The 19,814-nt window shown below is 38.0% G+C and overlaps 1 protein-coding gene across 1 annotated transcript; it reads left to right on the top strand.

Moving 5' to 3' along the window:
- The first annotated feature begins 19,113 nt into the window (after nucleotides 1–19,113).
- LOC121255104 lies at nucleotides 19,114–19,548 on the top strand. The gene has a single exon (XM_041155391.1). The coding sequence runs from the start codon at nucleotides 19,114–19,116 to the stop codon at nucleotides 19,546–19,548; it is 435 nt and encodes a 144-aa protein (XP_041011325.1).
- Nucleotides 19,549–19,814: the final 266 nt, after the last annotated feature.

The following is a 19,814-nucleotide window of genomic DNA, read 5'->3' as shown; positions in this document are numbered from 1 at the left end:
ATCCTTTCAGCTGCCATGGGATCTGATCGACATCAACAAAGCTCAACAAAACACCGGATTCTCCCTTCCAAGTAAGAAAACCAGCCACTTGGTTTGCTTCCGGGAATTGATGCGAAATTGAGAAAGTAATGAGAGTCAACGCCGACTACAAGTCCTCCCAAAAGTCCCACAAATACCATGCATTGCAAGAACTACTTCTCACCCAGTTAACAAGCACAGCAGAATCACTCTCAATCTCAAGTTGCGAGTACCCCAAAGAAGAACAGAGTTGCACTCCACTAGCTAAAGCTGGCATCTCTACATCCATATTAGTGCCAAAACCATAAGCTTCCGAAAAACCAGCAAGAAAATTCTCACCCCCCCCCCCCCAAAACCACTATTGCCGGGATTGCCTTCTACAACTCCCATCCACATTAAGCTTCACCCACCTCATCGCTGGCCGATTCCATTTCCATTCAAGCACATGAGGCAGACGACACTTGACGGGGCAGACTGGAATCTCCATAGTCTCAAGAACTCTCATATCCGTAGGAGTCAAAGAAGACACCTTCACAATATTTGATGAAATGTGCCTCAACCAGAATTTAATAGAGTGCCATACTGAATCCATGGATCCCAGAACACTCCATACAAGCTTTTCATCGCCTCACCCATAGTCTCCAAATAATTAAGCAAGGCAACAAACCAATTAAGACACCCATTTATGACGACTTTCGAGCACAAGTAAACCAAGTAATGACCTTTGACCACCAAGAGCTCACCCCCAGACATTGGACTCTAAAAGCCAAAGCTGCTCTCTTCCAAACTTCCCTCGTCAATTCTCCGTGCTAAAAATGTAATCCAAGGTTGCCACTGAACTGTTGAAACAACAATCACATTTAGATGTTAAAGGGATACCTATAGAACAAATCCTAGCAGCCACAGGTAAACAATTAAACCTGGCTTTCCAAAAACAGACAGAAACTTCTTTGGGAAGGTGTTTATTCCATATCCAATCCATCCTCAGAACCTCAACCCTGCGCACCTTGATGGCATCCCAAGCCGAAGAGGTGGTAAAAGAACCATTACAGTTAGGCTTCCACACCACCAAATCCGAACCCCTGCGAACTCCTCATATCTCATTAACAATTTCCATAGCTGTTGAAGAACTAACTAACTCATGAAGAAGCTCAACATCCCAATTTCCATCTCGAAAGCAATCTCAGACTTTGAGAGTCGGGTTCACTAGCATGGAAACTGATTCACAAAGCGGACCAGTTAACATCCATTTATTAAACCAGAAAGAAGTTCTTCCCTCCCAAATACAAACTTTCATATTAGATAACACATCTGGGAGAACCTCCAAAATCGATTTTCAAAATCTAGAGTCTGAAGTCTTGCGAACACATAAGGCAATATGATTAGTTTTAACATACTTGGCTCTAAAAATTTAGTCCATAGAGATTCCAACGAGACCAACTTCCAGGCAAACTTCATATGTAAAGCTCGTTGAACTTTCGAAAAATCCTGAAGGCCAATACACCCCTCCTTGACAGGCTTACACAAATTGGACCATGCATACCAATTCTTCCTTGATTGTCCATTAGATTCACCCCAAAAGAAAGAAGAGAGAATAGAATTAATCTTGGTAGGAGTGACTCTCGGCACCTTCAAAACAACAAGTAAATGTGTTGCCATGCTTGACAGTACATGCTGAAGTAAGATTAAACAGCCTCCTTGCGACAACAATTTTACCTTCCAACCCGCCACTTTGTTCCAGAATTTGCTAACTAGTGGCTACAGCATACGTGCTGTAAGTCTCCCTGAGACTAGAGAAATTCCCAAATATGTCATAGGAAAAGATCCTTCCATGAAACCTGTCATCTGAATGAGGCTTGCTCTATGACCAAATAAGATTTTCTTTAAGAGAAAGAGAGAGGATTTTGCCTTATTTATAAGCTGGCCCGACCACTGCTCATAGGTCTCCAAAGTTTTCAACAACATTCTCATCGACCTTTTATTGCCATTTGAAAAAATCAGCAAGTCATCGGCGTAAAGCAAATGAGAAACCAAAGGCGCCCCACGAAGATGATAAAAAGACCTAATCTGACCATCCTTAAACCTCTTCTTTAGTAGCCTAGAAAGCACCTCTTCCATTATAATGAAAAGATAAGGGAGATAAGAGATCGCCCTGTCTCAAGCCCCTTGAAGGTTGGAAAAAACCTTTGCATTCATCATTAACGAAAGCCAGGGAGAACTTATACATTCCCTTCACCACTGTACAAAAATGAGTAGAAAAACCAAAGTCTTGTAAAACCAAAAGTAAGAAACTCCAATCGACCTGATCATAGGCCTTAGCCATGTCTATTTTGAACATCATGTTTCCACCCACAGCTGCATAATTCAAGGAAGTAGCCATCTCTTGCGCAAGAGTAATGTTTTCAAAAATACTACGCCCCAGAATGAAGGCTCCTTACTCCTGAGAAACTAATTTATGCAGCAAACCTGTCAAGCAAGAAACCAGGATCCTGGAAAAGAATTTGTAAGCAACACTGCACAGACTTATGGGTCTATACTTGTCAAACCTTGAGGATCCTGCACTTTAGGAATAAGAACAATATATGATGCTGAATAAAATATTGGGAAAGGGTAACCCCGAAAGAAATCTACCACTGCTTCCACCAACTCCTTTTTAACAATGTCCTAACAAGAAATATAAAAAGCAGAGCCCAAACCATCTGGATTAGGACTGCTTTGAGTTGGAATGGATAAGAGCACACTCTTCACCTCCTCTTCCGTGGGCTCATGACATAGCAAAAGATTCTCCTTTTCAGAAACCATCTTGGAAATTAAGGGGCTAAGATTCAGATGTAACCTAGCTCCCAAACCTATCAAAAAAGATTCAAAATAATTAACCACAACTTCATGTATGTCCTTCAGAGATTGCAAAACCACTCCATCCGCTAACTTCATGGATGAAATGATCGTGTTCTTGCGCCTATGATTAGCACAAGTGTGAAAAAATTTCAAATTTTGATCGCCTTCAAGAAGCCATTTTTTCTTCACCTGTTGAGCCAATCTCAGTTCTTCTCTATTCTCCCAAACTTGTAACTTTGCTTTGGACACCAAAAATTCAGTTTCAAGATCAACATTATACCCCCCGCCTGAAGTTGAGATTCAAGAAGAACCACCCTCTCTTCCAAATTTTTAATGTTAACATCCACACGCCCAAACACCTATAAATTCCAGCCCCTAAGAGCCAGCTTTGTGCACTTAAGTTTAGCTACTAACAATCTTAAACCAAATCCAGAGTCCCCTTCATTCCAGACTTTTGCTACAAAGGCTTTAAAGGACTCATGTGTGCACCACATGTTTTGAAACCGAAAAGATTTAGGGCCATAGTGCTGAAATAATTTCTGCAAAGCAGCAAGCATAGGACAATGATTGAAACTTTTCCTATTTAAATACTCTAGGCAAGCCAAAGGAAAAGTTCGCAAGAAAACATTGTTTAAAACTGCACGATCAAGTTGTGCCCAACTCCTTGAGGCACCTGCATGACCATTGCACCACGACATGCAACCACCCAAGTGTGACATATTTGCTAGTCCACAAGCATCCAGACACCTATTGAGTTCTTCCATAGTAGCCAATGGTCTTGGGTTGCCAGCTATACGCTCCCCATCTTCTCGAATGATATTAAAATACCCAACCACAAGCCACGGGAACTCATTTTCCTGCAAAATTTCTAATTCCTGCCATAGTAACCTTATATCTTGGAGTTGACATTTAGCATAAATAAAAGTCACAAACACTTTCTGAGAGGACGAAGAAAACCATCCAGACAAACTTTGATCAGACATATAACTCATGTCAAAAGAAAGGGCATCACTCCACATGAGCCATATCTTTCCCCCGCCACTTCATTAGCACAGTAATTAGCAAAACCCATAAGGGAAGCTACACGAGGTAACCGCTCTTCACTTTGAAATGGTTCTAAAATTGCAACAATATGAACATTATGTTTCTTAACCAAACACCTCAATCTATGGTTCTCGTTTCATGGGACATCTCTAGCCATCGACTTTCCAATTCAAGCATTTCTGAAACAATTTTTCCACCGAAGTAACCACCCTCCTCAGAGCAACCCTCTAAAAATCGACCTTCCCTAAGAGTGAATGCATCAGTCTTCTCCTGAAGGAGGCAATCAGGTTCCGGAGGCAAGACTGCAGCCTACTAATGTCATGCGAACTACCAGTAATCCCCTGCATACTAGAAACACCAACTTGCTCTATCTCACCATCCTCAAGAGTAACAACAACTTGTTTTCCCTTAGACACGTCCCCTGCCTCCTCTCCCACAGGAACCTTTGGAACCACTTGCAATAGAGTACTGCTCGGGTCCATATTTTCGACCACCACATTCTCGTTAGTTTCTATTGCACCTGAAGAATTTTCCAATAGCCCATCCCGGGTCTTCACTATTCCGGCCTCCACATGGCCCTCTTTTGTCTTCTCACGCAAAATCTCCTTACGAGTCCCTCCTCTATCTTGGCGCCCATGTTCCTTACTCCTTTTCAGAGCCATCCCACCCATTCTACACACCACAACAGAGTGACCTTATCGAAAATATTTGACCGTAAAAACCAGATTTCCATACCTCGCCTCTTGCCAAAATTTCTTTGATGCCACAACAATTGGGAAACCTTGGACAGGCTCCTCCAATACATCAATCTCCACACAAATACGAGCCCCCGTCGCCCTGGATCTGTGTAAAGTCACATTTTTAGTCCCCAAAAATGGCCGAACCTTGACGCAAAGATCTGAAGGCATTCTGTCCGATACATGTGCAATGGAAGCCCCGGGAGGAAAATCCATTGTGGTGCTAACGAAGGTTCCTTATGAAGATCAAAATCTTTAGTCCACCGGAATAACCGAAACGTGCAACCTTCCATTACCCGTCCTTCTCGAGCCCAACCATGAATAAAATCACGTTCATTAGACATCTGAATAAGAACATGGTGATCATCAATGCGGGGTCTGGATCGAATGAACTTGAGGACTAAAGCAAAACGAAAATCTTCCACTGCTTTTGACATTTCTTGTTCTGAAAAAACGAAGCCTTGCTCACCCTAAATATCCACAAGATATCGCATCTGAAGCGTGAAAGAGGAGGACTCAGGCAAACGAGACACAACCTTAACGTACATCAATATTTAAGTATCAATGTACTCATTTTGTAGTTTTTTTTTTTTTTTTTTTTTTTTTTTATAATAAGGGATCACATTTCATTCATAAAAGAGGACATATAACTTTGACTTAAACAAGTTAGTTACATACGTTAATAACTCCCCAGCACACTTTCGTGACTGACATGGTCTAGCCCAGACGACAGAACTCTAAAGACCTAAGTCTAAGAGATCCGTCGTGCATATCTCTGTTCCCGACAGAGTAAACAGTAATCAAGTGACAGAACCCATACCCCGACTACGCAAAGTAGGATGCACCAACCCCATACACCGCCTAAGCGAAGAGGGGGGATCACACCTATTGGACCAAGGTCTGAAGGGACAAAATTTATAGATTTTTTTTTTTTTACAAGACATGAAAATTACAAAAGAAAACAACTGTAACAACAGAAAAAGACAAAACTCCAAGCGGCTGTGGAGACGCGTGCAGTACACGCGCCACCTTGAGAGAAAATCGATGATCGATCTAGGAGGTTCAAGACCCACAGACCCCAGCGGCACTGCGCGTGGCGCCGGTAGAGGGCCTCCCGAAGGTGCTAGGAAGCCACTCGCCGAACGCTTCCGATTCTTTTGGTTGCGCGTGCGAGCAACTCGCCGCTCTGTTTGGCGCCGCCTTCGGAAGACTTGAAGATTGGCGGCTGGGCAGCGCCATGGAGAGGCGCGTGCTGATCTATGGTTGCCGAAAGTACCAAATCCGCGATTCTCCCTTATTTAGCCTGCAAAACACAAAAACAAAAATGGAGCTCTACATAGAGAGGACGGGGGTGGGAAGAGAAGGAGAGAGGGGGGAGGAGCTGAAACTCCCACCTCCCGAGCCAGAACAGTAACGAGAGCTTTGAGGGAGATGGGTTCGAGAGCTTTCAGGGAGAGCTTTCAGGGAGAGCTTTTTCGAAGTGTTCCGTATTAAAACACAAGAAAATATAGACTCATACTCATTTTGTAGTTGAGAAAAAAAAATATACTCATTTTGTAGTTAATATACGGTATTAGTATAATAGTATTATTATATTATACTAACTAATACAAGTATAATATTATATTATGAGTACTAAATTATAATGTTTGATAAAATATAATGTAGACAATTTTATATAATTAAATACTATAAATAAATATAGTTTTTTTTTTTTTTTTACAACACTACTTGCAAGTTTTAAAAATTATAGTATATAATAATTAACATGTATTATAATTTATAGGCTATAGTATTTTTTTTTTAAATAGAATAATATTTAAATTATTATAGACTTATAGTATTTAATTTTGTACTTAAACCTAGCAAATTGGTCGTGTGAGGGCCTCAAGCCGTTGGATCAACCTAAGTATATTATAGAAGCTGTTGATTTCATTACCTTATCGTTATAAACTTTGTCTTTAGACTCTTTACTATCACTTTTGCGTCGTTTCACTCTCAACTCTCAAGTCTTGACTCTCAGACTCACACTTCTCTCATTCAGCAGACCCATCGAGAAACCCTAGACTCACACTTCGACTCACTCCTTCCCTTCTCTCATTGCACGGAATGATGGAATCAAGGGTTCAATCCTTGATCCTTCTCTCAATCCTTCTCTCACACTTCTCTCAATCCTTGATTCTCGAATGCTTGCAACCAAGGATTCTCGAGAGGCCTCCTTGATTCTCGAATGCTTGCAACCAAGGATTCTCGAGAGGCCTCGAGTGATACCGGCTGCAACTGCAAGAAACCCTAGTAGATACAGCCGGCAACCGTATTTTCGGGGAGCTATGGTTGTAATCTCAGTCTCTGAGATTGCAACCGGTCCTAGACAAATGGAAGAATGTGTGCATTTATGACTCCCAACCAACTGAATCCCTGATTCTATGGTTCATGGTTATCTGGTTCGTCGATTCGTTTGTCTATGAGTCGATTACCCTAGTTATTTTCCTGTTCTAAGCATTTGGTTGGGATTCAGGAACTTGGTAGATTTGATTGATCTTATCTAGTTATAATTTTATCTGAGTATTTTCGAGGATTCATTATGGTTCTATCCTAACTCTTTATACATTGTAGTATTGTTAGTTGTTACTTTTACTATGCTAGACTTTGCATAAAAATAAAATAAGCTGAGGTTGATTTTTGAAAAATATGCACATTTTGTTGTGAAAAGAAATTTTGAAACGACCTCAGTTATTTGTTCTGCATTACTTATGAAATTCTATATAAGAATAAAGTATTTTCTGGCATGACTGGTGTAGACATGAGTTTACTTTTGGCATTCTGTTAAGGAACAGAGAAAAATGAGCGAATATGAAAATTTGATAATTCTTGCATATGATGTGAATATGTTCTGAATTTGTTTTGGAGAATGTGAAAAGATCTGAATTTCAGTACTCTGTTTTGATATGATGTGATTTCTGAAAACCTCTGGCATGACATTCTATTCAAGTGTAAAACTATGCCTTTGTTTGGGTTTGTTCCAACTTTTCTATTTTCGGTGCACCCACTTTGGAAGCCAAAATGGTTTTCTGTGTGGTCCTTCTTTTGTGCACACTCAGGGTTTCGAGAATAATAAGGAGAAGATTCATATTCTGTTTCTGCTTGGTTGGCCATTAAGGTTTGCACAACCCTACCATAGGGTTAAACATGATCTCTGTTCTGATATGATAAGATGTGATGTTTCAGTTTATGCTATGCCAAAGGAATTTTGAATAAAAATATTTTTTGAACTATCGCTCTAATATTTCTGATAGGATGTTCTGACTCTGCATTCTGAAAATAAAAAGTGTTTCGTTCTGCATTCTAAACTCTATAAATGCTCATGTTTGTATACTAGTATATGTTTTCTGCTTACTAAGTTGTTGATAACTTACATTTTATCTCCAACCATTTTTCAAATAATTTAGATGGTTCTGCTAAAGAGCAAAAGTAGGCAGTGTTAGAGAGGTTTGATGTTCGTAGAGGAATAAGTGTCCGAAGGTACAAGTACTTATTTGAGAGTTATAGTTAGTAAATTGTTTATTTTTGGTTATTTTGATATGATGAATTAAAGATATTTTTTAGTATTTGGGGAGTTTTTAATTTATTTTATTGAGAATTTCTTTGTTGTCCTTATGAAGGAACTTGGATATTTGGGTTGAACAAATGAATTAATATTTTATGAAGTTTTTCTGGATTTTATAATTGTGGTATTGGAATTGATATTAAGTATTAAGAGCTGGTGACTTCTGGGACCATGGCGTTATAGTTGGTATTAGAGACAAGTTTGAGATTTTGCATACTATAATAAAATGGTTGATGAAATTTAAGGTTTTAGAATCTTGTAGGCACCGGGTTATGATTTTGAGGAAGTAATTTTCAGAGTTAAGGTGTAGACATTTGTGGACTGTAAGGAATAATTTTATCGGTACTTAAGGTTTTGGAATCTTCAAGTGTTAGGCAAGATGTCTTATGAAATTTGAGGTGTAGGATTTTACAGATTTTTTTTAGTAGTTCATGTTGATTGAGGTTCGTTTTGATTCTATAGATTGTATATAAGACTTTTGATAGGATTGAAGGTTTAGAGTCTGGAGATATTTTGTTACTACAGTTGCATGTACACCATTTTATATAGATTTATGTTTGTTTTATGATTACCACCGTTCGCTTTTCTTTTTTTTTTTTTTGTATGAAATCTTTATTCTTGAAATGATTAATAATAATACAAGTTGTCAAGATGCCACCTAGTCATCGAGAACGAGGTATCTCGGGTATGGATGCAACAAATGATGAATGGGGATGCACCATAGACCTGTTTAATCGAATGCATCCTCCCACATTCAATGGTTGGGGCGACCCAACCTTAGCATAAGTTTGGATCTAGGACATTGAGGAGATACTCCATGTTATAAATTGTACAGACAAACAGAAAGTTTTATACTCCACTTTCAAACTAATGGGAGAAGCAAAAAGATGGTGGATTTCTGAAAGAACTATCAGAGAAGCTGAAGGGATGGAAATAGTTTGTTGGCTGCACTTCAAGCAGATTTTTTTGAAATGCTTTTTTCCAAGCTTAGTTAGAGACGACAAGGCTATGGAGTTCACTAATTTGGTGCATGGAGCTATGACAGTACATTAGTACGCAGCTAGATTTATCGAGTTATTATGTTTTGTTGCATATCTGATCCCTGATGAGGAGAAGAAGGCTTGTAAGTTCGAACAAGGGCTGAATGAAAAGGTTTACAAACGAATTGTGGGATCTCAAATCTAGAAATTTTCAAAGATGGTGAATAAGGCTACAGTATTTGAACGGAGCCTTCAAATAAGTGCTTTACTGCTAGAACAGAGGAAGAGGACTGCACCACTGGGGTCTCAATTTGCAATGGACCAAGTCTCGTGGAAAAAAAGGAATGAAGGGAATAACTTTGGTCAAAAGCAGACACAGGGAAATCAATCGAATAACCTCTTAAGATTGCACACACTAGAGAGTGCAGAAGGGAAGTGGGAGTGTGTTTTTGATGCGGTAAGACCGGACATCTTATCAAGGATTGCCCTTTGCTTCTGACGGACAACAACAAGCCTAACCCACCTCTAGGATCCCAACATAAGAATCAGGGAAACAATCAACGTAGAATGGGACCAGCCGGAGTGTTTGCACTGACATCTGAAGATGCTGAGGATGACAACAATAAGATCACAGGTACCCCACTCTTTTTCTCCTTGAAAGCTTTCTATTTTAGTTGAGTTGGGAATAATCGTGCTTGCATGGAACTTTTCTAGTTGTATAACTTAGAATATTGAAGTTTGGCTAAAGAGGTTTTCAAAGGGATTAGACACAACATTTTATAACTACGAGGCTCTAATTTTAAGTGTGATGGGTTAGTATGTACTTTGGAAGGGAGAATTTTAGGAAAAATTTAGGGTTAATAGTAGATCTTCTGAGGATTTAGGAGTTTGTGAATTGAAGTTACTTAGGACTTAAGTTTGGAAGTTTTGATTGTGCTATTATTCGTAGTTTTCAAACATTATTATGGGAGTTCTTATTTAGTTATTTGTGAGGTTTAGCTGGAAAAAAAAAAAAAAAAGGGAATTTCTTTTTGGCTTGTAAGTCTATGGTTAAGATTCATAATTTTAAGTTTGGATTCGAAGTCGCATTTGAAATAGATAGTTGGATTTTGGAGATTGCGGAGTTGAGGAATATTATAAAGTTAGGATTTTTGAAATATGAAGGATTTGTGTATTAGACTTGACTTTTGATGCTATAAATTTTGAGGAGAAAATTTTCTTAAGGGGGGAGGATATAACACCCGGGGCCCAACCAAGCCCGCTTTACAAAATTTTTTGGGTTTATAGGTATGAAAAGCCCATTTGAGATTATGAGTAAATTTTTTTGGAAGAGAGTACGGGCTTAAGATTTTATTTTGGCAGATATCAAATTTTTATTGGACTTGCCATATTAGTTTAAACCATTAAATATTTTGGAACCTTGGTATGGGCCAAGGGATTTTTTGGAGCAAGTATTTTTATTTTATTTTTAAGGATTAGACGTGGCCCAAATACTTGGAATGGGCTAAAAAGCGCAAGCCGTGAGACCCTTTGCCAGACTCCTCTTCATGCACAGTTTTGATCACGACTCACGTCCATTCTTCACTACATGCACGTCTCTTTTCCTCTAGGGTTTTCTTTTAGTTCTCAATCACCTTTATATAATACGCTCATCCCTTGCATGAAAAGAAAACCTCAAGCCGCAACCTCCCTTTACATCCTGGGCATCCCAAAAAGAAAACCGAAGTCCTATGTTCAAGCTCCACACACGGAAGCTAGCAAGTCATTGTAATGCGAGAGGACCCTTGCCGCCATCCACTGGCTCGATCGCGATCTCATCCGCACCACGGAAACAACCTCAATCACCATCTATTTTCTTTCACCCAAATTAGAGTGTGAATCTTCTTCCATGACCCACTGTGCCTCCAAGTTGTTGCCGCCCAGTTCGTCCACCCCACGTGAACATTTGTCCAGACCTCGCTGCCATAGCCAGTCGTCAACCCACGTCAGAAAACACCACCCTTAACCCCACCGAAGGACCCCTATTTTTGCATGTCAAAATAGAGTACCACTCAACCCGTTTGGTGCAATTAGCCATGACAAGAGAAGTCTAGGGTCGCCAATGCCCCAACCACTCCGTGATCTACTGCCGTCCCAACCACCTTGTCGTCGTCTCTTGCTGCCTCGGTGAATATCTAGCACGGTATCCCCCTCCCTGTGTCTTCCTCTCTCTGGTTTCTCACTCCCTGCCTCATCACTCATCTCTCACAGTGCCCAGACTTCAGCTCACCGGCACCTTCATCTAACCACCTAGATTAGCCGATCTCTGCCTCGAGTTGCACCCTCTCTAGGTGAGCATAAACATAGGTTTGCACGGTTTGAACTGAAATCCCAGAATTTTATTTGTAAAGTCAATTTTCTAGTAGTGAACACATACACATCTATGGCAACTTTCCAAAAACACCCCTGATTATATATGTTGGGCTCATTTTAATTTTTCTCTGTGAAGGCTTTGTTTTAAGTAGAAGTATTATTATAGAAAATGATTAATGATTTTTAAATTACATTACTTAGTATTAAAATTTTATAATTGAATTTTAGTAGTAAGTAATGAGTGTTTGATTTTATTTTGAACGTTTTAAAAGTTAATTAAGTCTATTTTTTATCAAACGAAATTTCTGCCAGTATTTATAGTACAAGAATATAGATTAAATTGGGAAGTGGCAATATTTTTGGAATTAAGAGAATTTTAGACATTTAGAAAAAATAAGTTATTTTAGTATTTCAGGTTTAAGAATCAAAATACGGGTTCAATTGAAATTTATGGGAGTTACATAATAATTTTTTAGGTGACGGATGATTTTTCGTTTAGTACTGTTGTGGACAAATTCCAATAGGTTAAGAAGTTTAGGTAAGCGGGGTTCCTATACTAGACTTTGCATAAAATAAAATGGGATGATATTATTTTTGAAAAATATGCATATTTTGTTATGAAAAGAAATTTTGAAACGACCTCAATTATTTGTTCTACATTATTCATGAAATTCTGTATAAGAATAAAGTATTTTCTGGCATGATTGGTGTAAACATGAGCTTATTTTTTACATTTTGTTATTGAATTCCGAAAAATGAGCGAATATGAAAATTTAAAATTTTTTGCATGTGACGTGAAAATGTTCTTAATCTGTTTTGGAGAATGTGAAATGATCTGAATTTCAGTACTCTGTTTTGATATGACATTCTGTTTCTGCTCAGTTGGCCATCGGGATTTGCACAACCCTACCACGGGGTTAAACATGCTCTCTGTTCTGATATGATAAGATAAGATGTGATGTTTTAGTTTATGCGATGCCAAAGAAATTTTGTATAAGAATATTTTTTGAACTTTCGCTCTGATATTTCTGATAAACTGTTCTGACTTTGCATTCTGAAAATATAAAGTGTTTCGTTTTGCATTCTAAACTCTACAAATGCTCATGTTTGCATACTAGTATATGTTTTCTGCTTACTAAGTTGTTGATAACTCACCCTTTATCTCCAAACATTTTTCAGATAATCTTGATGGTTCTGTTGGAGAGCAAGAGTAGGCAGTGTTAGAGAGGTTTGAGGTTCGTAGAGGTATAAGTGTCAGATGGTACAAGTACTTATTTGAGAGTCATAGTTAGTAAATTGTTTATTTTCGGTTATTTTGATATGGTGAGTTTAGGATATTTTCGAGTTTTTGGAAAATTTTTAATTTATTTTATTGAGAATTTCTTTATTGTCCTTATGAAGATATATGAATATTTGGGTTGAACAAATGAATTAATATTTTATGAAGTTTTTCTAGATTTTATAATTGTGGTATTGGAATTTATATTAGCTATTAAGAGCTAACTCTCTGAACTTTTGGGACCGGGGTGTTACATGTTGTTATGTGGGTCTGATTTGGTTAGACCATTATATGGACTTAAAATATCATCAACTAATTTTGTAAGTGTTATATTTATTTTAATTTTAAATTGCTATTTTACTATTTTATACTTACTATTATTTATAAAAATACGAACTACTATTTTTTTTCTTGTCAATAGAAGGATGTTCCATCAGAAACTCAGATTCTCTTGCCAAGCCATAGGCCCATACAGACTTAGATTCAAGTGAAACTAATATTTTCACATTTTATCATGTTTAATCTATGGAGCACTTGGATAGTTTGGTTTTTTTTTTTATCTAGTCTGCATTGCTTAATATATATGATTTGCTATGTGATATTTGGACAGTTTACTTTGTAATATTTGGATAGTTTGGTTGTTCTATCTGATTTTGTTTGGGATGATATGAGTCATGACAGTTCAGGTAATTTTTAAGTTATAACTCCTCACCATCCAGATTTCCTAATTTTTTTTAATTGGCAAATTAAATTTTACATTGCAAGCATTCATTGATAATATTACTAAGTTAAAAGTACTCGAGTAATGATGCAAGAGATTAAAAATGATATTAATGTTTTTTACTGTATCAGTGTGTGTAGGTTGTCATGATGATTTTGTTCAAGTTTGAGAACTTGCTGACTTCTGTCATGGTTATTTTAGATTTTTTAGAAGTTTGGCAACTTCCTGTCATTGTGATTTTGTTGAAGTTTGGTAACTGCAATTTTCTGACTGATTTTGTTGAACTTTGGTAACTTGTTGTGAACTTGTTTTGGTAACTGCAGTTGTCTGGCTGGTTTTGTCTTGACTGATTTTGTTGAGTTTTGGTAATTTGTTATGAACTTGTTACTGAACTTGTAACTTCTTTGGTAACTACCTATGGTATTAGTGTATGCCTATTGCATACTGCTGCCTGCTGTTGATTGTTCTTGTGGCTGGTAACTGCTTGTTGTATTAGTCTATACCTATTGCAGTTGTTTGCCTCACAGTTTGTTCTTTGGCTGATATGAGTCATGCCTATTGCCTATTGCATACTCGTTGTTTTGGTAACTTCTTTGGTAACTTGTCTGAATCCTTGATGCACATATCTATTTCTAAGATTGCTTGTATAATTGTATTGTGTAACTGTGTTAGAGATATGACATTAATTTTTTAGACAAATTAAGTTTTGCATTTCCTATCAAACATCTCTTGACAGTATTACTAAGTTAACAATACTTAGGCAATGGATTAAAAACAAGCTTAACTTTTTTAGTGTATTAGTGTATGCAGGGCAACAATATCAAAATTTCTGGCTCCATCATGAAGACTGAGAACTTCATTGATTTTACAGCCCATTTTTTGTTTTAAAGTTTAAGGTATCTTATTTCATAACTTATTGTTGTAATGTATTTTCTGATTCACTTGTTCCATTAAGATGTAAAATGTCATTTAATGTACCATAGCCATAATACTCTTGAAGGCTTCATAATGTAACTTTGTATTTAATTTGTTATTTTATTAATACATTTATTTTAATTTTATATTATTAATTTTAGTTTTAAAATTTTGCATTAACGAGTAGAGCTCGAGTCGATCTTGGGCCGAGCTCGGACATTCTCATAAGCCTGGTTGACAAACGAGCTGAGCCCAAGCTGGACTCGAGTAGTGAACGAGCCGAGCTCGCACATCCTATGCCCACTCAAACTTGGCTCGTTTACAACCTTGTTTAGGCTTCTCATGACTGGTACTCAGGCGCCCATATTTGGCACTGTAATAAATATTCTACGTTATACAAAAATAGATATATATATATATATATATATATATTCTTCATAATTCAATTGTTAGTTGCAGTGATGCAAAAACAGTCATATCTTAACTCTTTTATAACCACATGATAAAATATTTAAAAACAAATCAAGCACATTAAAATAAAAGTAAAAAATGTTTTAAAAATTTAATATTTTATTTATTCATTGTGCAAAAGTTGTTTCTTAATTGTCTCTGAATAGTTCCTTAAAAATAAAAATAAAAAAGAAGTTCAATCCGTTAAACCATGCACAAGCTACTTTAGCCCATGTTCTATATGTAAAATGGCTTGCCTACCAAAAAAAATCGGATTATGCAAAAAAAATATATCAATTTTACATTTTTGCTGCAACAATTCAACACATTTAGCTATTTAAAAATGATTTATTATTTGCTCCTCTTTCCTCATGGATCACCACAGTGGCTTGACATAATCCATTGGAATGTATGTTGAGATGGATTAAAGCATTTTGTAGACTATAGCATTATTATATATTTATTTATTGTTGAAAATACAAACTACAACAATATGTTTTCTTGAGCCTGTTTGGGAACCCTCGAATAGTTCAAACTCTTCACACAATGATGAAGGAAAAGCTGTCCGATGTAGTCTTCTTGATGGAGACTAAATTGTCTTATGCAAATAGCCTCATAGTGGCAAAGAGGCTTAAGTACGAAGGATGTATTGTAGTTGAGGCTAGAGGGAAGAGTGGTGGACTCATGCTCTTGTGGAAACATGAGGACTTAGTAAATCTGATAAATTACTCTCAGCATCACATTAATGTTGAGGTTGAGGATGCACGTTATAATTTTAAATGGCTTCTGACTTGTTTCTATGGTCATCCATCAGCTAACTTAAGGAGCCAGACCTGGGAATTGCTCTCTTCCTTTAAGCCTAGAAATGGGGGATGGGGAGTTATTGGTGATTTCAATGAGGTTCTGTATGGGGATGAAAAAGTGGGAGGGAGGCCTAGAAGCGAGAGTCTCATGTGTAAGTTCAGGAAAGTAATGGAGGAAGACAAGCTTAGTGATTTGGGGTGGAGGGGAAACAAATTTACATGGTGCAACCTCCATGAAGATGAGACTTTTACAAAATAAAGACTTGACCGAGCCATAGCGAACAGTGATTCGAGGGATAAATATTCTGAGTTCTCAGTGGCAACCTTAACTGCAATCTGCTCTAATCATAGTCCAATACTGCTGCAATTTGGTCTGGGTAGGCCATCAACCCGTAGGCCACTCTTATCTTGCAAGTATGAAGCATGTTGGCATAAGGAGGAGGGATGTATGGGGGTAATCTCAGAAGTTTGGGGTGACAGTAATGGGTGGAATAGGTGTTTGAACAGATTGATGAGCAAATTGGACCAAACAAAAAAGGCTTTAAAATAGTGGAGTAAAAATCTTGTAAGGGACGGAACCAAAGCTTTGAGAGAAAAGTCCCTGCTATTAAGCAGGCTTCAGAAAGATGAAAGACCAGGTAATATGGTTGAACAAAAAAGAATTCGAGAAGAGCTGGAATTTCTGTTAGAACAAGAAGATACTTGGTGGAAGCAAATAGCAAAAAAACATTGGTTGGTAGGAGGGGATAGGAACACAAAGTTCTTCCACGCCTATGTGAACCAGAGAAGGAAGGAAAACTCCATCAATAGAGTTAGAGATATGTCTGGGACAGAACTCATTGAGAAACCTGACGTAGCTGAGGGTTTCAAGAGATTTTTCTCTTCTGTTTTTCAGTCCTCCCAACCAGAACCAGACTGTATTGAGCAGAGTCTGCAGGGTCTTGAACCGAGACTGTCAGTTGAAGTGCAGCAACATTTGAACAAGGCTTTTATAGAAAAAGAAGTGGAGGAGGCCCTTATGCAAATGTCCCCGTATAAGTCCCCAGGCCTTGACAGATTCAGTGCGGATTTCTACCAGGATCATTGGAAGTTAGTAGGAGCTGAAATAATGATGGCTGTTCTCGAGTTTCTTAAAGTGGGAAAGATGCCAAAGGACCTCAACCACACCCACCTGGTACTAATCCCTAAGGTAAATAATCCTATCTCAATGAATGATTATAGACCTATCTCCTTGTGCAATGTAGCATACAAACTGATTTCCAAAGTATTAGCCAATAGAATGAAAGGGGTGCTGGATATGGTGATATCGTGGAACCAGAGTGCATTTATTCCCAAAAGGCTTATCTCAGATAATATTATGGTGGCTTATGAGCTACTTCATTCTATGAAATTAAAATAGAAGGGAAAGGAAGGCTTTATGGCTATTAAGTTAGACATGTCAAAAGCTTACGATAGAGTAGAGTGGAGTTTTTTGGAAAATCTTATGCTTAAGATGGGTTTTGGAAAGAAATGGACTGACCTTGTAATGGAGTGTGTAAGGACAGTCTCTTATTCTGTCCTTACTAATGGTGAAGCTGGTGAGGTCTTTTTACCATCCAGAGGGTTGCGCCAAGGAGACCCTTTGTCTCAATACCTGTTCATTATCTGTGCTGAAGCCCTCAGCTCTTTGCTTCAAAATGCTAAATCCAAGGGTCTAATCAAGGGTATTGCTGTCTCAAGGGGTGGTTTGAGGATAAACCACCTCCTTTTTGCTGATGACAGTGTAATTTTCTGCAGAGCCAAATTAGTTGAGTGGTACCAAATCCGAGATCTTCTTGTTTTATATGAGAGGGCTTCTGGACAAACTCTAAACAAAGAGAAAACCAGCCTTTTCTTTAGTTCCAATACCAGAATGGAGGCAAAGGAGTTCATTTTACAACAGGTAAATGGGGCAAGGTGTAATGACTATAACCGATATCTAGCCTCCCAACTGTAGTTGGAAGGTCAAAGTACAACACTTTCAAGTCTTTAAAGGAGAGGATATGGAAAAGAATCAACATCTGGAAGACAAAATTCTTATCCTCGGCAGGGAAAGAAATTCTCATTAAGAGTGTACTTCAGGCAATCCCAGCGTATACTATGAGTGTTTTCAAACTGTCTGGACTTCTCCTCAAAGAAATTGAAGGTCTTTTGTCTAGATTTTGGTAGTGCCATAGTGGAGACGGGAGAGGAATTCATTGGAAATCGTGGAGGGCAATGGGAGTGGCCAAGAACCAAGGAGGCCTGGGGTTTAGGGATCTCAACAGTTTCAACAAGCCCTTCTAGCTAGGCAATGCTGGAGGATGATCAAAGACCCAAACTCGCTGGTCTCTTGGTATACAAACAGAAATACTTCCAAAATGGTAATTTGTTGGAGGCAAAATTGAAGGGTAACCCTTCTTTTATATTGAGAAGTCTCTGGTCTAGTTTGGACCTGATCAAAGAGGGGTCTGTTTGGAGAGTAGGAGATGGAATTAACACAAAAATTTGGAAGGACAAATGGCTTCCCAGCCCAGTGACCTTTCATATTCAAACTCCCATAAATACCCTTGATCCTGAGGCTAGAGTTGCTATGCTGATAGAGGAAGACAAGTGTGAGTGGAAGAAAGATTTGGTAAAAGCAGTGTTTAATGAAAATGAGGCAAAGATCATCTGCTCCCTCCCTATTAGTAGGAGAAGAGCTAATGATATATTGATATGGATAGGATCAAGGAAAGGGGATTTTACTGTTAAAAGTGCCTATTACAAGGAAACAGGAAGGCTGCATAGAATGGCAGGAGAAACCTCAATAAGGGGAGGGGATATTGGGTTTTGGAAAGAAGTTTGGCAATTAGAGGTCCCAGGCAAAGTGAAATTGTTCATGTGGAAATGTCTCAATAATATTCTTCCTACAAAAGACAATCTTAACAGGAACAATATTATTGAGAACAACATATGCCCAGTCTACTTAAGTAAAAGCAAGACACCAGTTCATGCTTTGTGAGAATGTCCTACGGCAGCAAATGTGTGGGGTGGAGAGAATAGCTTGCTCAGCAAATGGAAGGAGCAATTTTTTCCAGTCCCTATGGAATGAAATGAGACTAAGGCTGAGTAAGGAGACCGTGGAGCTAGTAGCAGTAATGTTCTACCTGATTTGGGCAAGGAGAAATGCATTTATTTTCCAGAACCAGTTTTCCAAACCTAAGTCCATTGGTATAAGGGCTCGAGCTGATTTATCTACTTTTAAAGAAAACAACAAGGAGAGGTCCAAGTGTACTGTAGGAAAGAACTCCATTTCCAAGATGCGAACCCCCTGCATGGCCATATCTCAAAGCAAACTTTGATGCTGCTTTTGAAAAAGAGAAAGGATATATGGGAGGGGGCGTGGTGATCAGAGATTCAGATGGTAGGGTGCAAGCAGTTTTGACATTCTACAAAGACCATGTCTCATCAGCTCTCCAAGCCAAAAGCGCTGATCTCCTCGAAGCTATGGAGTTGTGTTCTGAACTTGGTTTTAACCAAGTCTGTTTTGAAGGGGATGCTAAGATTGTTGTTGATGCAGTAAATTCTAAACGACTGGATAATTCTTGGCTGGGCCAATGGACAAAAGATATGCAACAAATCATGAAGTATAACCAAGCATGGCGTCTTAATTTTGCTTACAGATCAGCAAACAAAGCTGCTCACACAGCAGCAAAACTGGCCATTAGGAATGTTAGGGAAACCATATGGTTAGAGGAGGGTCCTCTTGAGGTCTTAACCATAGTCCAAGAAGACCTTTTAATGTATGATGTAATTGTGTCTTGATCAATGGAATTTATTTCTTTCAAAAAAAAAAAAAAAAACAATATGTTTTCTACTTTTCTTATATATTCTGCTATTAGTTTCTTTCACGTCTATGAAGTTTCTTTGGTTTTATACTTTAGTTTTCTTTTTTTGTTAGGTTTTATTCTTGGGAATTGTATATTCATTGGTATTTAGAAAAATATTTAAAAATAGTAATTTTTATATAATATAGAGAAATAATATATTAGTTAATGTATGGTCTATTCTAAAATTTATCAACTAAGAAT

Source organism: Juglans microcarpa x Juglans regia, chromosome 3D (assembly GCF_004785595.1).
Source record: "Juglans microcarpa x Juglans regia isolate MS1-56 chromosome 3D, Jm3101_v1.0, whole genome shotgun sequence".
Classification (NCBI taxonomy): domain Eukaryota; kingdom Viridiplantae; phylum Streptophyta; class Magnoliopsida; order Fagales; family Juglandaceae; genus Juglans; species Juglans microcarpa x Juglans regia.
Note: the sequence above shows the minus strand (reverse complement) of the source record. Positions and strands in the feature narration are given on the sequence as shown.